General features: G+C 42.7%; 4 protein-coding genes across 5 annotated transcripts; 3 read left to right on the forward strand and 1 right to left on the reverse strand.

Moving 5' to 3' along the window:
• Nucleotides 1-1528: 1528 nt before the first annotated feature.
• Nucleotides 1529-3943, forward strand: LOC108084630 (sialin). Its single transcript, XM_017180919.3, has 5 exons — nucleotides 1529-2355; nucleotides 2413-2721; nucleotides 2776-3058; nucleotides 3239-3480; nucleotides 3541-3943. The coding sequence occupies exons 1-5, from the start codon at nucleotides 1825-1827 to the stop codon at nucleotides 3703-3705; spliced, it is 1530 nt and encodes a 509-aa protein (XP_017036408.1). The 5' UTR covers nucleotides 1529-1824; the 3' UTR covers nucleotides 3706-3943.
• Nucleotides 3944-4580: 637 nt separating this feature from the next.
• Nucleotides 4581-8518, forward strand: Paip2 (polyA-binding protein interacting protein 2). Its single transcript, XM_017180914.3, has 4 exons — nucleotides 4581-4868; nucleotides 6619-6764; nucleotides 6833-6933; nucleotides 7009-8518. Exons 2-4 carry the CDS (start codon nucleotides 6621-6623, stop codon nucleotides 7136-7138), a joined length of 375 nt encoding a protein of 124 aa, XP_017036403.1. The 5' UTR covers nucleotides 4581-4868; nucleotides 6619-6620; the 3' UTR covers nucleotides 7139-8518.
• Nucleotides 8519-8810: 292 nt separating this feature from the next.
• On the forward strand, nucleotides 8811-14613 carry Suv3 (Suv3 helicase). 2 transcript variants are annotated; one of them, XM_070286391.1, is made up of 7 exons: nucleotides 8811-9204; nucleotides 9272-9775; nucleotides 9833-10142; nucleotides 10197-10331; nucleotides 10392-11021; nucleotides 11088-11466; nucleotides 14525-14613. In XM_070286391.1, the coding sequence occupies exons 1-7, from the start codon at nucleotides 8910-8912 to the stop codon at nucleotides 14531-14533; spliced, it is 2262 nt and encodes a 753-aa protein (XP_070142492.1). In that variant the 5' UTR covers nucleotides 8811-8909; the 3' UTR covers nucleotides 14534-14613. The 2 variants fall into 2 exon arrangements, with proteins under 2 accessions (XP_070142492.1, XP_070142491.1); XM_070286390.1 differs by lacking the exon at nucleotides 14525-14613 and having other exon boundaries at nucleotides 11088-11622.
• Syt14 (Synaptotagmin 14) lies at nucleotides 11707-17417 on the reverse strand. Its single transcript, XM_017180897.3, has 5 exons — nucleotides 16835-17417; nucleotides 16602-16763; nucleotides 16204-16542; nucleotides 15878-16143; nucleotides 11707-14238 (listed from the first exon to the last, which is right to left on the reverse strand). Exons 1-5 carry the CDS (start codon nucleotides 16878-16880, stop codon nucleotides 13252-13254), a joined length of 1800 nt encoding a protein of 599 aa, XP_017036386.1. The 5' UTR covers nucleotides 16881-17417; the 3' UTR covers nucleotides 11707-13251.
• Between the last annotated feature and the right edge of the window lie 698 nt (nucleotides 17418-18115).

Genomic DNA, 18115 nt, shown 5'->3' on the forward strand with positions numbered 1-18115 from the left:
AATGTATCAGTTGGGGAAGTCTTTTAGTGGGTTTATTTTTTTAACTTCTGAATCTAATTATTACATAATTATTTATTTTCATGAAACTACACATTGTAAAGATGGTCTAAATAGTACTTATTATTTTCCTTAAGGTTAAGTGCTTTACACTGCCACTTATTTGATTCAGTTAAGAGGTTCGTGTGAACATCTCAAATATGTTGGTAATTAAGCCATACCTTTTAATGGGTCTAACGTAATCACTTTTAGAAATTCCAGAAAAATAAATAGAATTACTGCATGCGATATAAGAAATTTTTATTATAAAACGTTCAAAATATTATACAATTGTAGTTTGTAACATGACAAGTTTTTAATATTCACAAAGCCAAAAAACACTTTGGAAAACAAATTATAGACACGTTCAAAGCCCACAAGGAGCCCCTAAGCAGCGGTCTACTTAAAAACTTTTGGTAACCACGCTGAATGTTAAGGTTGGTCAGCAAAAGTGGCACTGATGAAGGCCCTATGTCTAAAACCCAAACCTGGGGGTTTAAAATATAATATAATACATATATTTATTTTATTTCAATTTAAACATTTAATAATAATTTAATTTAATAATTTTTTGCTGTTTGTAATTCCTTTCTTACTTTATGAACACCACTTGCCTTACTTTATGAACACCACTTGCCATAGAATCATATTTATTATTCCCTTTGGTATATAAATTTACCCCAAAGTATATAAAATATTGCCGTAATAATTGAAGAATTATTATATTTTCAGTGCATCCATTTGGTCATGTGCGGCGTGTTGCCAATCCATGTCCATATGTGAGGCACAACTGCCACTGACACGGGCCATGCGAAAGCCAATTGGCTGTCAGGAGTGGACTTGGCCAAAGCGTGCACTTTGACCGGACTCCTCTCATCACCCCCTCCTATTCTCCACCCGTCTGATTGCACAAATCAGAACGTGAAAAACGCTTTCCGACGTGCCTTGTATGTACATACATATATGCTTGTTTGTATGTACGACATACCATTCATTGTTTACAACGTTTTTTCCATGGATTGCTTTCACTCTGTTTGCCTTTTTCCCCTTTATTTTCTTCAATTTCCCTTTTTTACGTGTGTTTGCCAGTCAAGGTGTGCAATCTGTGGGGGTTTCCCTTAGATGGACCATAGGATTAAGAATTTTAGGTGACTCACTGTTCCAGGAGAACCTTAAAACATGACATTTATAAATATTAACTAAGGTAATTACAACATATTATGCGAATGACACATATTTGTATTTCAGAAATAGATTTAAAATCACGTATAATTATTCACAGTTTTTTTTTTATAATAAAGCTTTATTTCAATTATTTTTTAAGCCACCTTGGGGCACCCCTTTTCTATCCTAATTTAAATATTTCTATTAATGACCCATCTCTCCATTAAAACTAATCAACTACTTTAAAGCTCTCTGGTAACTGGCGGGGAATAACAAAGAAAAACGAAAACTAACGATGCTGGTGGTGATTAAGCTTTCCGAGCTTCGATCTCTTATCGCCGCCTTTGCCAATTACATGTGTCTCGTTTACAGTTGGCAGATAAATTCCATGTTCCATATTTCGGCGAAACCGCGCCACATTAATCTAGTCGACAAATCGTGACAAATTGCACATAATTTCGCGCTTGTGTTTTTTTTTACATCTCCAAAGCGATCGGCCAGACTGGCAGTTGCCCAGACGTCGTATTACCAATCAGTCGCTTTGGGCTTACCTCCAGTTTTCTGTCCCATCACCTGTGCTCAGTGTATTTGCATGTTTGTAAATATTAGTAAAACCTGTGCAACATGACCCGCAGCAGGTCGTGGACCTTGCCCCGCCTCTCGCAGTCGAGTGTGTCCACCACTTATAGCCTCCTGGGATCCGTCCGGCTCACCTATGCCGTGTGTGCTTTCATAGCCACCAGCCTGCACGCCGCCATACGCAACATGCTCGGCCTGATCATCTTGAGGATGGTCAAGTCCCGGCCGGAGGATGCTCTGCAACAGGCTCTGCAGGCGGCGAGCAATGTCACAACTTCCAGCCGGTGCAGTGGCTCTCGGATTGGGTTTAACAGCGCGATCCATGTAGAGGATCTCTTACAGACTGGCGACTTACCATGGTCTCGCAACCAGGAGCTGGCATTTCCCGGAGTATACTACTATGGCTATGTGGTTTCCATTCTGCTATCCGGTTACCTGGCAGACCGATGCAGCAGCAAGACGCTATTGATGGTATCCCTAATCTGCCAGGCGGTAGCTTACATCCTCCTTCCCGTAATGGCCCATTACAGCTTCGAGGCGGCTGTGATCGATCTGGTGGTGTGCGGCCTGCTGGCGGTATGTTCTAGTTTCCAGCGAATTCGTATACATTTCTCCTCATTCAAGTAATGGCAGGGCTGCGGCAATCCGTCGCTATACAAGCTGTTCGTCACCTGGGCCCATCCCACGGAGCGGACGGCGCTGCTGTCGTTCGCCTACAGCGGCATGTTGGTGGGAGCCATGGTAGTATTCCCGGTGGCCGGCTATCTCAGCAACTTTGGATGGGAACTGTCCTTCTTTGTGGTGGGTTCAGTGGCTCTTCTCTTCGGCATTGCCTGCAACTGGCTCATCTATGATACCTTGGATCAGCATCCCCGCATTTCGAATGAGGAGGTGGCCTACCTCAGACAGGGAAAGAGTCCTCCAGAGCCTCATGCACCGCAGGTAAGTTGAATAATTTGGCTGTCTTTTAATTACAAATTAATGTTCTTATGTCAGGTGGTGAGTGTTCCCTGGAAGAGCCTGCTGAGCGCTCTGCCGGCATACGCTTTCGTTTTGACCCACGTGTTCCACTGCTACACCTTTCTGGTGCTCTCGCTGCTAATGCCCCGATTCATGAGCGAAGCCATGGAGTACGACCTGAAAGAGGTGGGCTTCCTATCCGCGGCCCCATATCTGGGCGGGCTGTGCTCGAAGGTGGTGTGCATTCTGGGAGGCAGCTACTTGGAGCGACGCTTCGGCCCGGATCAGAGCTGCATGCGACGGACACTATACGGAATCTGTAAGATACCCAAGCTTTGAATAATGTACTTGACAGATTTGTTTCTTTTTTTCAATCGTGACTAATGAGTAAAACTTGTCTGACCTTAATGAATAAGTTTAGTTATTATAGAGCGCGTCGAAATGCATTTCCAACTAGAGTAAATTTATAATATATTTCTTATTTTTTATTTCTAACCAGGCAGCATCCTAACGACTTTATTTCTGGGTATTATTATCCTGGCTGATTGCGGAAACAAGACGCTGGTCCTGCTCATGTTTATACTCCTGATGGCGTCCACGGACATGGGATTCAGTGGCTATTGGCCCACACTGCTCTACTTTGCCCCCTCCTTCGCGGGTTTACTTTCCGGATTGGCCAATGCTCTGGCTCATCTGACCGGATTTCTGGCTCCATATCTCGTCGCCGCCCTGGTGCACACCGTAAGACTAAATAATTAACTATTTTGTTATACAATTTCACTGTTTTTTAAAAAACTTTAGGGCAGCAAGGAGGAGTGGAATGTGGTGCTGATGACTCTCATAGCATTCAACACGCTGGCTATGCTTGTGTTTGGACTATGTAGCAGTACCAGACTGCAGCCCTGGGATCCACGCAACGGCGATACGCATGAGAGATCTGCGTCTGCCAAAGAAAATATCAGTTAGCCCTTTGCCGCATATTTATAAATTGTTTTATCGTGTGTGAGTTTAAAAAGCCCGCCGAAATGCGTGTTCTAATCGATACCTATCGACTAGAGATGTGCATGTGAAATTAGATATATCGTGTCACGGTTATTGTAATTTAAATATTTAAATGCTAAAAAATAATTATATTCTTCAGAAGAATTGATAACAGCCAACAGCAAATGTTTTAAAAAATAAATAGTACTGTCTTTATAAAATGTCCACTGTTTAAGTTAAAAAAAAATTAAATAAAATTATAAATTTCTTCATACATATAACAACTTTTTTTTACTTTAAGCTAGTTTGTGTCAATTTCGGGTATTAAAATAAAATCTTTTATTAATAAAAAATTGTCCACACAAGAAAGGATAATAACAAGGGTCTTAGAGGTTTCTTAAGGGTACTAGAGGGAATTTAAGAGGAAAAAATTGTTTAGTCCGAGTGTTTTGGAGCCTTTACAAAGCATATATTATTATAATATTAAGCCAAGAACTAAAAAAAAGTTTTAATTTAATTTGTTTAAAAATAAAAATGGTTGCAGTCTTCGCTAAAGTATGTTTTACCGATTACCAGCAATGCCATACTCTAAGCTTATGACCGACGAATGTTGCTTCGATGGCATTCAATAATTTCAAATTTCTTTTCTATTGCGTTTATTTTTATTTTTTTATTTTTATTCTCAAATTTATTAAGCTTAAATAGACTATGAAACACATATTAGCCAAGTTTTCAGCGTTTTAGTGTGCCCAGGTGTTTGATTTTTTTTAATTTAGCGGGTGCCCATGGATATTTTAGGAAGAAATTTAAGCTTTTTGAGATTTTTTAGGCACCTCCACTTGCTTTATAAATCATTTCAATTCGTTTGCTTGACGTTCACAGTATCCGCTTAGCACATAGGACTCTCGAATAACTTTCGCAATAGATAAATCCAAATTCTCCGTGTGGTTTCTCCCCGAATGCACTAAATTGGCCTGTGTTTTCACATTTTTATGACGTTAAAATTCTCAGTGCAAGACAAAAACTACCATTAGCAACGAAAAGCAACACAGAAAATCATCACCACCAATAAGCAAATAGGCATCAACAACAAGTCGCTTCAAAATACTAACTGGAAATCGGACAAACTTCTCTCGACGATATTGGCAGTGAGTAAAATTCGATCGCAGGAGATATAGACGTTCGATCGGCGAAGGAACCCGGGGGCAGAGGAAGAGGAAGGAAAGGCGGAAATCAGAAGCAGCTTCCTGGTTATTCGTTTGCCTTTTGGCGCTTCCGCAAAAGCACGAGCACAACAACTCTTTAGTGCTGCCGTCTAATTAAAATTGCTTCTTGACAAATCGATAAGTGTCGGAAACATACATATCTTCCATGAAGCTATAGCATCCCATTGCGTATGTATTTAGTGTGTGTGTGTGTAGGCCAGGCTTTAGGTACTTGAACCGCGAGAATATTAATGTTTAAACTTTAAACACTTGTTACCTTGAGCAATACGTGTTGTGTTTATTATCATTGCCGTCGCTTTTTTTTTTCTTGTTTTTGGGTTGAGGGAGGTTCATTCAATCAACCGCACCAACACCAGCGCACTTGCATAAACAATTTCTGTGTGTGTGTGCGTGTGCTGCCTGCGTTTGTGTTTACCTCCTTTGTGTTTTATGCATATTTAGTTAATGCTTGCATGAATTTGGTCGGGCCGTGTAAATACATTTTAATTTTCGCAATTTCGATTAAAATATGGCAGCTCAGGCCTGTGTGTGTGTGTGTGTGAGTGCTGGCACGTACACCAGCGAAGGGCTGCCAGGGTTGCCAGCTGAAGTTCTGTTTGTCAGTGTTTTGTTGTCGTTCGTTAAAGCCAGCTGATTTCTATAAATAATTTGATAAACAAGGCGAGGGGAACAACAATTCCAATAATTGATAACTGCATATAGTTGGAGAAAACAAAGTATTGAGCAACAAAGCCAAATGCACCCAAACACACACACCCACGCACAAACGCTAAATAAAACAGTAAACAAGCGCCGACACAGTGACCGCCAGAATATTAGTCGCATTTAATTGGCCCTTTTAAGTTCTAAAATTAGTCTGACAAAAAAGTAACAAAATAAATAATCTATAGAATAGATAAAAGATATATAAATTTGTAAAAATATAAAATCTACTATGCGCCAAGTAGACGCCAACACAGATCCGGCCAAGTTAATAGTTACGCCCGTGAACCCACTCTTTCTGTTGACCGATGACGATCATCGCCACCGCTAGCTGGCTTATTGCGTTTTGCATAAATTCCCTCTTTCGAGTTTTGTGTTATTTCACACGTTTGCCCGTTCTGCTTGTTTCGGTTGATAACAGCACCTCTAGACGCCGTTAATTGTTTAACGAGTGCTTTTTTGATACGAGTAATGAACTGATACTGTATATACTTAGCCGCCAATCGGCACAAGTTCGCACTGACCTGAGTCGAAATCCATATGTATAGATGCCCCGGCGGTACCAATTATTCGGGTCTCTTTTCGCTCTTTTGCAATTTCGAGCTGAGTCATTTTGTTTTTAAATTTTTGTGTTCCGCGGCCACAACGCAAAAAATAGACATCGTTCGTATAAACAAACACAAAAAAAAATGTGTTGCGCAAAAAGAAAAGAGAAAATGTTCGCGTATTTATAAAAACAAATAGGTATTAGTGTAAAAAACACTCACCTGTAGTGGTGCGATTTCTGTTTTGTTTATCTCAGGCAATTGTCGGCAAACCGGTTCTTTAGAAAAACAACGCAACTGGTCGCCGGTAGAATATATACATAATCATAAAACTCAGATACAGTTTGACTTGGATAAATTAAACTTGATTGTGATTTTGTAATATATTGAAAAAAATAACTTAAATAAGGATATACTCCTTGCAGAAATGTTGTTAAAAGTGCCATCTGTGGACTGGACGGATCAAATCATCTACGTGGTGGACGACGACGAGTCGCTGTCAGATTTCGACGATGAGCCAGATTTCTCGGAATACATGTGGATGGAGAACGAGGAGGAGTTTGACAAGAATGTAAGAATTTTGTATAAACTCTTTTTCCAAGTAAATGCGCTCGATTAAATAAATTCGTATGTTTTTAGGAGCTGCAGCGGCTGGAAGAGGAGGAGATCATGCAGGAGTGTTTCGAGGCCATGATCGAGGATGAGCTGGAAGAACAGATCAACGAATGGGAGAAGGCCAAGTGAGTTTTGGGCCACCACCTGGCCGTTACTTATAATTCAAAAACATTACTAATCGCGTACCGCTTCTCCCACAGAACGGAAGAACAGAACACAGCTCTTTCCGCACTGCCCAAAAGTCAGTGTAATGTGGAAAAGTCTGTTCTGAACCCCATGGCCGATGAGTTTATTCCACGAAGTCATATTATGGAGTTCCCTGCCTCATAAAGCCAGCTCATTCTCATCCCCTGCCCGCCTGCCACAGAATCACAAACCATCCCGCCCCATAACACGTGGACCTCATACGCGAAAATCCTAAGAAAAACTGAAGAAATCAAGTTCCACTAATGAGATTGAGATTGAAATATCCTGACCAAGTTGAGACACAATACACGGTTATCTAATTTCTAGATACGAAAAGAAAAAGCTGGATAAAAACTCAACTCAAGTGCTGGCCGAAATGCAAACGAATCGTATTTTACAAAAAACCATTATAAAAACGACAAAATATCAAACGGAAATATATACAAAAAAAAAAAAAACAAAAAGTTTAAACGAGGGAAACCAACAAAAAAAAAATAATACAAACTAAGAACAGACAAATAACAATTAACAACTATGCCACGTACATCAACCAGTACATCGTAATTAGAGTTAAAACACCAATTGTATGCCGAGGAACGCGGAGCCGGAGCCCCTGAAATTCCAAAACCAAACGCAAAATGTTACCGAAACAAATGCAGACGCAGGCGCTTGCTGAAGCTAGTGAAAGAATACTTTGGTATTAACGTACAAAACGAAAACAAATGACTTTTTACATGCGATTTCTATCGAACTATAAACTATAACTGCAACTAAACTAAGCCAATTTTCCAGCTAAAGCAACAAACAAGACTCGAGATTGTGTTAGAAAAGCGAGAAACGAACAGAATGTTAAATTGAAATTGTATTCAAAGACTTTAATTGTAATTTAAATCGTATTTAATTTAGCGTCGTCCCGCCCCACTGTCTACACTCGTTTTAAGTTGACCTTCCTTGGAATAGTGCTTTTCCTTTTCCTTTTTTTGTATTTTAAATAATTTTGCACCATTGTTAACTCGTTGTACGTTCTACGCCTAAGTAACAAGAAGCGCTAGTTGACTAACACCATACCCCCTTCTGACTCTCGCAATACTCGTAATTTACAATTATAATTTAGACTACCAAACCGAATTGAGATACTAATGTTCAACGTCTCCCTATACAAAACAAAGAGCATGCAAAAAGATGTACATTTAGTATTAATTACAAACTTAACGAAAGGAAACACCAATTCTGCAATAACTTGTTAGTCTCTAATTTTAAGCGAAAATAAACTTATTCGTTTGGAATGCACAAAGGCCTCCATTAACCCGATTTTGTTAACGTTTAAAATTCCAAAATTCGGCACATGTAGACAAAGATTAATAATATTTTTTGCAATCAGCTTAGATTTAGTAACTTAAGACAGCATTAAAAGATCTACTACATTACTTACGTTACGTGTGATATAAAGATAAAAACAAACAAAAAAAAAATATCAAAAACGATTTTAAAAATCTCAATAAAAAGGAGTATTATAGCATAAAATTGTGGTTTTTATTAAGGGTTCTGAAGAGTTTGTATTTTTTTAAGAAAAGAAAAAATAAAAAAAAAATACAGTTGGTTCTATATTTAGAACGATATTGGGAATTACAAAAAAATAATAATTTAAGAAAATATATATTTTTTAATGAAAATAAAGTATAAAAAAAATATATATTTTTTAAAGAAAAGAAAAAATTCAAAATATATACAGTGGGCTCTATATTTAGGACGTTACTGTAACCCTCCGAAATTGCGTTATCTGGCAACGCCGCTCAGTGAAATGCCTCAGCTGTGCAATGTGTTATATCAGAGCGAAAACGTGGGATTCAAATAGTTTATTTTCGCATATTTGGTGAATTAAAACCGCGTTGGTTTCTCCGTAGCTCGAGGAGCCATGCAGAACTGTAGGCGCTGCATCAGCCTACTGGGCCGGCGGCCGTGCCTGGGGACCGTGACAGACGTGCGACAGCTCCACCGGGCGGCAATGCTGCTCTCCCGGAAAAAGCAGGAGGCGAACGTGAACGTGTCCGCTCTGTTCAAGCCGGTACAGGTGCAGGCCAATGCCGACGCCGAGGACGTGGGCTCCGAGCTGGTAGGCAAGCTGGAGAAGTCTGAGCTGCTGAAGATCCTTAACAAGTTCACGCAGCGCCGAGAAATCAAGTCGCTGTGCAGCGAAAACGGACTTGACGGTAAGTGATTTCCTTGTTTTGCCCTCCACTTTGTCTCTCACCTGGACTCTGTTATCTCTTCTCAAAGCCTATCTCCAGCAGCAGGCCTTTGGCTCGTTTCGACGCTACTGCATCGAGGCGGACAACCTACCCGTGGACCTGCACATAGTCTTTAGCGATATTACCCAGGGAGCGGGGCACATTGATGACATTTTCCCCTACTTCCTGCGCCACGCAAAGACCGTGTTTCCCCACCTGGACTGCATGGATGATCTGAAGAAGATCTCGGATCTGCGCCAACCCGCCAACTGGTATACCAACGCCCGGGCCATCACCCGCAAGATCGTCTTCCATGCGGGACCCACCAATTCCGGCAAGACCTATCACGCCATGGAGCGATACCTGACGGCTAGTTCTGGTGTCTACTGCGGGCCCCTCAAGCTGCTGGCCACCGAGGTGTACAACAAGGCCAACGAACGGGGCACTCCCTGCGACTTGGTCACTGGCGAGGAGCGCAAGTTCGGCATCGGCGAAGGCTCGCCCGCCAACCATGTGGCATGCACCGTGGAAATGACATCGGTCAACACGCCTTGTAAGTCCTGGCATCCTGTCTGTCTTAGGAGATGTTCAACATTATTCCTTCTTACAGATGAGGTGGCTGTTATTGATGAGATACAGCAGATCCGTGACCCGCAGCGGGGCTGGGCCTGGACTCGGGCATTCCTAGGTCTTATCGCAGAGGAAGTGCATGTTTGCGGAGAGGCCGGCTCCCTGGAGCTGCTGGAGAAGATATGCGAAACTACCGGAGAGACAGTAGAAGTGCGGCGCTACGATCGTCTAACCGAGCTAACGGTGGAAAGCTCGGCTCTGGGGTCGTTGGACAACGTGGTACCCGGCGACTGCATTGTGTGCTTTAGCAAGCATGATATATACACGGTCTCCAGGGAAATCGAGGCCAGGTGAGTCGAGGAAACCAAGTCATTCGAAAGCCATTTCACGATCGATTCTTTCAGGGGCAAGGAGGTAGCCGTTATATACGGAGGCCTGCCTCCTGGCACCAAGCTCGCCCAGGCTGCCAAGTTCAATGATCCCGCCAATAGCTGCAAGGTGATGGTAGCCACAGACGCCATTGGCATGGGCCTAAATCTGTAAGAGAAACAATAATTAATCCATAGCTCAGTCTGCTTCAACTCCAATTTCTTTTGCAGGAGCATTCGGCGTATCATATTCTATTCCCTGGTCAAGCCCACGATGAATGAGCGGGGAGAGCGTGAAATCGACACCATTTCCGTGTCGTCGGCCCTTCAGATAGCAGGCAGAGCAGGCCGCTTCCGCACCCAGTGGGAGCACGGTTATGTGACCACCTTCAAGTCCGAGGACTTGCAAACTCTGCAGCGTATTCTGGCCCAGACCCCAGAGCCGCTGAAGCAGGCCGGCCTGCATCCCACAGCCGATCAGATAGAGCTGTACGCTTATCACCTGCCCAACTCGTCGCTGAGCAACCTGATGGACATATTCGTGAACCTCTGCACGGTGGACGACTCGCTGTACTTTATGTGCAACATCGAGGACTTCAAGTTCCTGGCCGAGATGATACAGCATGTGCCGCTGCCACTGCGCGCACGCTACGTCTTCTGCTGCGCCCCCATTAACCGCAAGATGCCTTTCGTGTGCTCCATGTTTCTGAAAATAGCCCGGCAGTACAGCCGTAACGAACCCATCACTTTTGACTTTGTCAAGAGGAACTGTGGCTGGCCGTTCAAGCTGCCCAAGACCATTTTAGATTTGGTGCACCTGGAGGCCGTATTTGATGTGATGGATCTGTATCTATGGTTGAGGTATAATATATCTAAAGTTTTGTTAACTTTGTTATATCAAAATGTAAAAATATTACTTCCTTGCAGCTACCGGTTTATGGATCTCTTTCCCGAGGCGGCGCATGTGCGCGAGGCTCAGAAGGAACTGGACGAGATCATACAGCAGGGCGTCTTCCAAATAACTCGCCTGCTCAAGAACACCGAGGCCAGCCAGGAGGGCGGGGATGTGCCGAGCTACCCAATGCGCCGCACCATCACCCATGTCAAGGAGCCACGCCTGCCCAGCTCATCGCGGGGTCGGCTCACCGAGCGGCTGCTCGCCCAGGGTCTCCTCACCCCAGGCATGCTGAGTGAGCTGCGTAAAGAGTGGGATGCTCAATCCGGTCCAAGTACCAGCTCCAAGGACGCCCAGGAGCCAGCCACGGACAGTGACGACGAGGACAACTACTCAGGGAACGCCAGGAAGGTGAGGCGGAAACGTAGAAAATAGAGCAGAGTAGAGTCTCCCACTGCTAAGATTAAGGACGTAGTGATAGGCTGTAAAGGTCGTTTGTTTTATATAATATTGGTTTATTCTTTAAGTGGCAATTATTATGTAATATTAAAATTAATATTTTGATAATCAACAATGACAATTGAATTGTTTTTTAAATTGAAGAGTAGAAATATGTAATCTGTTTCACAAAAAATAATCACTTTGTTCGCTTTCAATTTGTATGGAGGGAGGAGGAGAGAGTCTGAAATACTTGACATTTAGTCCGCACTTTGGGACTCCCGCTTAAGTTCTGGAACTGTGTAATACTGTCTCGTTTAGTGCCCTCGATTAGTGGATTAGTCACCCAGCAGTCGCTCCATCCAAAGTGGGTTTGTAAGTAGATTTAGGCTTATATATCATCATCGCATTTGTTGTAACAACGAACGAACAAACACACACAATATTCGACACTCAAAACATACAGATTTGTTAAAAGATATAAATACTATGCAATACAAAATAGTACACATCCATATGTTGTACGTAAAAATGAATACTAAGTTCCTTGCTGCACGACGATGAGCACTGCAGTGTGGCTTAATATGCGTAGTTTTTGGGTTCTTTGATTTAACTTGAATTAAAAAATAAATTAGTTCCGATATTTATTAAAGCTTTTCATTTCTCGTGTATAAGTTATACTTATGTATGCATAAACACCGTTCCTGGCGACTCTCTAGCGTCTCTCCAAGCCAACTCCAAAACCTGCCGGCCCAACTGGGCTCTAGTAAAATCTCTGCCTCCCTACTCTCTGAGGGAATCCAATTGTTTCTTCATCAACTGTAGCATCTTCTGTAGCTGCTCCTCAACTGCCCTTCGCTTGTACAATAGATCTTTGTGCGTTTGAATTCTAAGGTACCGATATTTATGTTTGTATCTTCTCCCCCTGCTCTGGAACATGCTCATGTAGGGTCATGATGCGATGGCTCTTGCTCACAAATCACAAGGTAGTTAGTTATGTTAGTTTGCAGGTATGAGATGTCTATATGTTTGTATCAACTACAATTGTTCCTATTTATCTTCAATATTCTCTTTGCTTTTCATATTTTGTTGGTATTAAAAAAGTGCTAGTCTTAAAAGACATTTTTTGGGCTTAATATTTGAAGATAAGAATGCAGAAAGGTTTTTAATTACAAAAATTCCACTCACCGTCCGCCGGTTATTCATATATAGTATATTCCTTTTATCACAAACAATCATAAATTTCAAATTTCGAGTAATAAGTTAAGTACTTGGATGCACCTCAAAGTGCCATTGCGTATAAAATTTCGATATTCTAGGTTCTGTTTTTGAGTTTTTCTTCTTTTTTTTCCACGTCTCTCTCTTGAGGAGACGTGTGCCAAATGGTTTCCAAATTACAAATATTTTTTGTGGCCCAGTTTGGCCCAGATCGAGCGGATGATCCGACCGAGCTGAGCCGGTCGGTCTCACCCTGGTTCGGGTGCGTCGCGTACGTCGCCCCTCGTAAAAACAAATCACAAACACTGATCGCTCCAGACAGAGTCCAGACATGCTGATCTAGACAAAGTCGAGCTCCAGGCCCGGCTCAATATCGACTGCAACCGCATTGTCTGCAGGGAATTGATCGCCGCCTTCGTCGTCGTCCGGATGCGACTCCTTTGATGCCGTTTTCTCGCCGGACCGGTCCTTGAACGCAGCTAGGCCCAGCTTGCGGAGGGCCTTGCTGCTGCGTCCCGAGGACTGGCCCAGCTGCTCGAATCAGGAGTCCACCAGCACGTGCCAGCGGGCGAGCATCTCGCCCTTGGGCATCTCGCACACGTCCGCCCAGTGGGCAACCTCCGCGGATCCGGATGAGTTCAACCCGAGGCTGAACCAACCGACCATCTCGTTCTTCTTCATGTGCCGCTTGGCGTACACAGATATCATCAGCGTGACGTCGTTGAGTTGGAAAAGCGCCACCTGAAAGGCGAACGTCTCCTTAAACAGAGGATTGGGCTGGCCTCGTCGCACGGAGGTCTTGGCCCGGGAGATCTCCTGCCCGATGCTGCTGACCATCACCATCTTCACATACGTGTCCGGCGCCTTGTTCAGCGACAAGCTGCGGAACTGGCTGCCCTTGATGATCTCCACACTTAGACGCCCGGTCACGCCGTTGTAGCTAAGGCCGAGCAGCAGCTCCGAGACGCCGCCGTGCTGCATGGACGATGTGGAGCCGGCGCTCTCTGATCGGGCAAGGCTCAACAGGTCACTGGTTGAGCCCAGCACAGAGGAGTTGTTGCGCGGCTCCAGCGGCAGCCACAGGTTCGTCTCCAGCTCCAGGTCCACGGTGGCGAAGCTCACATAGGCCTCGCCAATCAGCCGCTCCTTGCGCAGACGCTCGCATCCGTACAGGCGGACGCGCAGGCCCATGTTGTTCACATCCTCCGGGTTGACGCGATGCAGCAGGAAACTCTCCATGTACTGCGGGTTCTCGCCGCTGCGGATCTTGGTCTTGTGCTTCTGCTTCTTGTTCGGCAGCATCAGCATGCGCACCTGTGTGTGCGTCGGCTGTCCGCTGGCCAGCGGCGGCAGACTCCTCGCCTGCATCACGTGCACCGTCATCTTCCGCATTGGTGCATCGTACAGCAACGATAGCTCCAGCTCGATGGGGCCACGCGGGGCAGACGCCGCCTTCGAATCGCCGCCGACCACTAGAATGTCGTCCGATCGGATGGATCGCAGGTCACTGGTGTCGAAAAGGGGTTCCTGGGAGAAGTGAAAATATATGGGTTAGGTCTCAGAGGTAAAGCTTAATAGAGAACTATTTTTGGATTCGATATTAACTAATTTAAAAAAATATTAAAATAGATGCCCAAGACCTTGGGCGTACTTAAAAAGAAAACTATATTAAAATGTAAGCATTTCCTTATAATGTCAATCTTTTTACGTCTCTAATAAGTTCTAGTATATGTAAGTTTTTCTAATATAAGTTCGAAAGAATTTAAAAAAAAATTAAAAAAAATATATAATATATTCTTTACTAATTTTACAGGTAACCTAAAGACGATTTTATTGGATAAGCCGGTAGAATACCCTTTCATTGATGGTAAGTTATGTGATACTGCAAGGATTTTATTTATTAAGATCTAAGGTCTTCCTTAAGCTGTTCACAGATCCTAGTGTAAATTTAATATCAATTTTAAATTATATTTTAAAATATATTATAAGTAAAAAAAAAAATATATATATTTCCAATGGAAAGAGAAATCTGTAGCCCAAATGTATTATTTTCTAGTCAATTAAAATTTTTAAATAAACCATACATCTTAATAATACCACAAAAAGGTAAACAAATGGACATCCCCTTATTATTTTATATTTAAGGGGGTCTTCTCATTCAAAAGCCGTTTTTTGGACCCTTTTTAAAAAAATTCTTATTTGAAAACGCAAAGAATAATTGAAAACTTTTTTTATTTATTGTATTCAAAAATGTTCAAAGTAACTAAAAAAGTTGTTCTTGCCTCGATACGAGGGTTGTTCAAAGAGTAATGAGACTTCAAACTTGGTGGTCGAAAAAAAAGGTGTCGTCCTGGCGGCCACGATTCAGGGTCTCCAGAGCGTCCGAAATGAAAAATAAAAACGGGGTTATAATCAGAATAGATGTCATTTTCGGCTGACGGAACAGATTTTTTTTTTAAATTTTTAAAACAAAATGGCGGCCATTCAAAAAAAAAAAATTTGATTTCGGTCGTTTTTTTTTTAGTTTAGTGTAAAAAAAAAATAGAAAAAAAAATTTAAAAAAAAATCTGTTCCGTCAGCCGAAAATGGTGACAATTCTGCGGCGATTCCACTTTGTTTCATGAAAATCGGTTCAGTTGAACTGGAGATATCATGGCCGCCAGTTCGAAAAACGTGGTTTCGAGATAAACGCGTTTGAAGTTTGAAAAAAGCTCATTTTGCATAGATCTTGCTTCACAAAAAAGGCTGTATCTTCTAAAGTATTTCGAATTTCTAAAAATCCTTTTGGGGACATATACACACCATCCCAAGCTATAATTAAATGCAAAAAAAAAAAAATCGAAAAAAAAGTTGCCCAATGAGAAGACCCCCTTAACACTTAAATAATGAGCGAGTGGGGGACTCAAAAATGTTTCCTGCATTCTGAAACAGCTATTAATTATTCAGAACCCATATGGTACGTACAAATATTAAGCAATCAAAACCGATTTAATAATAATCATTTACAAATTTAGTAACTATAATGAGGTTAGTGAGTGATTAATTTACTAGCTATAGTGTAGAATTGATCTCCTTTGTTCCTCCAAAGGATATAATGACTCCACCCCTCTGATTCTAATTGACTAATAATCCCTAATGGGGGATTCCCAGTTTGTTTAGAACTTACGTCATCGTTGTTGTTGTTGTTGTTATTGCTGTTGTTGTTGCTGTTGGTGCTGTTGTTGGTATTATTGTTGTTGGTGGCATTCGAGTTGTTGTTGTTATTATTGATGTTACTGCCAGCCAAAGGCGGCACCACCACCACATTATCCCGCTCCTTGTCAAACTTGGGTGGCCGCACCACCTCGACCCTGTGCTGATACCTGAGTGCCTGGGTCTTGGCCCGATGCTCCGCATACGGATTCCGGAACGAAGTGGCCAACGGGTAAGAAGCTGTCAAGATGTCGCCATTAATTTGGTTACCCCATCTACCGCGACGCTGGTCATGCTCACCCTTGCTGTCGCCCGTTGTCAAGATGCCCGTGTGACTGTCAACCGATGCCTCCATGGAGTCATTCGAGCTGCACTCGCTGTGCGACGAGGGGATGCCGACCTTGCCCCTCTCGGCGATGGCCAGCGGGTCACGGGTCACGGTCACACGCTGCAGGTCAGCGCCGGCCTGATGGTAATTGAAACTGTGACCCGTCAGCGGATTCGCCTGGCTGAGCCCCATGCCATAGCTCCCGCCGGATTTCTCCCCGCCGCCCAGCTGATGCTGCTGGTGCCAGCGCAGCCGGCGGAGGATGTCCTCCTCGGAATCAGAGCTGGTGTTCTCGTAGCGCCGCTTGCGCGCTGCAAAGTTGCATCTAAGGTTAGTCCAGGTCCCGGTCAGAAATGGGATATATACTCACTGATCTTTTGCACGCACTTGGCAGCCAAGTGACGCTCGTCGCAACAGTTGATGGCATGGCGGTAGTGGAAACAGCACTTGCGACTGATGTACAGGAACAGCAGGAGCAGCAGCACCAGAACGCCGAAGAAGGCGCCCAAAAGTGTGGTCACCTCAACGGTGCCTACCAAAGGAACAGGAACAGGTAAAAAAAAGTGAAATACAGATAGGGGGTGAGGTAAGGGGGAGGCGTACCCAATGTGGGAGTGCTATCCAGGCCAGACGTGGACGTAACAATCATCTTGGCTCATGCGAGAAATCGTGGCTTGTCCAGCGCTCTTCTACAAGGACCTCATTGCGCCAGGAGCAGGCGCCAATCGTTTTTGTTTTCACTTCAGTGTGAAAGCAAAAGCGACAGCCAAAACGAAAGCGAAAGCAAAAGCTCGGGATATGACAGCACAATGGCGCAGGATAACCGAAATCGATTTTTCGCAGGACAATGAATGGCTCCGAGTCGCAGCCAATGAGTAACTGCCTTTTAATTTATAACGCTGCCTGGTCCTCTCCAGAATCCGAATTTGATTTTCAAAGACTTTCTAAGTCTTGATTAAGATTAAGATTATCACCGAAAAAGTTCCGCAACAAAATCATAAATAAAATAATTAAGCCTTTTAAAGTCACTCCTGCGGTTTCGCGGCGTTGTGTTCGGTTAACTGCGTGTGGTAACTCCCGTCTGGAGCGGACAGCGGGCTGCTAATAAATAAAAACTAGGATTGGACACGGGATTTATAGATTTCCACTGCGATCAGAGCAGCTGCCCGTACAGTCGATGGGGAAAACTGCCTCGACTCCCGAGCACTGGCGAGCTTAATCCCTCCAACCCCCCAATATGGTGTGTACATAAAGCGCTCGGGAAAGCTCCGCTCTGACAGATGCATTGCAGTAACAACTGTTGCTTATAATATTTATTTTATTTTCAGAATACTACTTAAATCTTACCCGAAAAGCTTATAATATTTATTTTCCTTTCAGAAAATAACTTAAAAGTTGCTCAAAAAGAAAACTACTTTAATTTTGTTATTCCATATTTATTGAGTATAATATTCTATTACTTCTTGAAGTTAAACATTAAGTTACTCAAAAGCAAGTTGTAAATATTTTTAAGGACACACTGGAAAAGCAATATTATTTTCAAAATAATATTAATCTTATAAAGACGTGACGCGCACAAATACATATATACATACGATATAGAATAGAAGTATTACTAAAAACAAGAGAAAATTATGAATATGGGGAAACTTAAAACGTCGAATTGAAACCAATATATTTAAAAATTTGGAAGGTTTGCTGAAAAAACTTGGTCTCAGTGTCTAGTACTATCTTGCCACAGGCTTCTTGGTAGAATAAATGCGGCAAATAATGCTAGAATAAATAGGCACAAATAATCATGCTTTTTGGATAAATATGAATGTAAAATTCTTTTGAAAGTTATTCTTATTATCTGGAATAAGTACGAAAACTAAAAATTAAGTG

This window comes from Drosophila kikkawai, chromosome 3R (assembly GCF_030179895.1).
Source record: "Drosophila kikkawai strain 14028-0561.14 chromosome 3R, DkikHiC1v2, whole genome shotgun sequence".
NCBI classification, from domain to species: Eukaryota; Metazoa; Arthropoda; class Insecta; order Diptera; family Drosophilidae; genus Drosophila; species Drosophila kikkawai.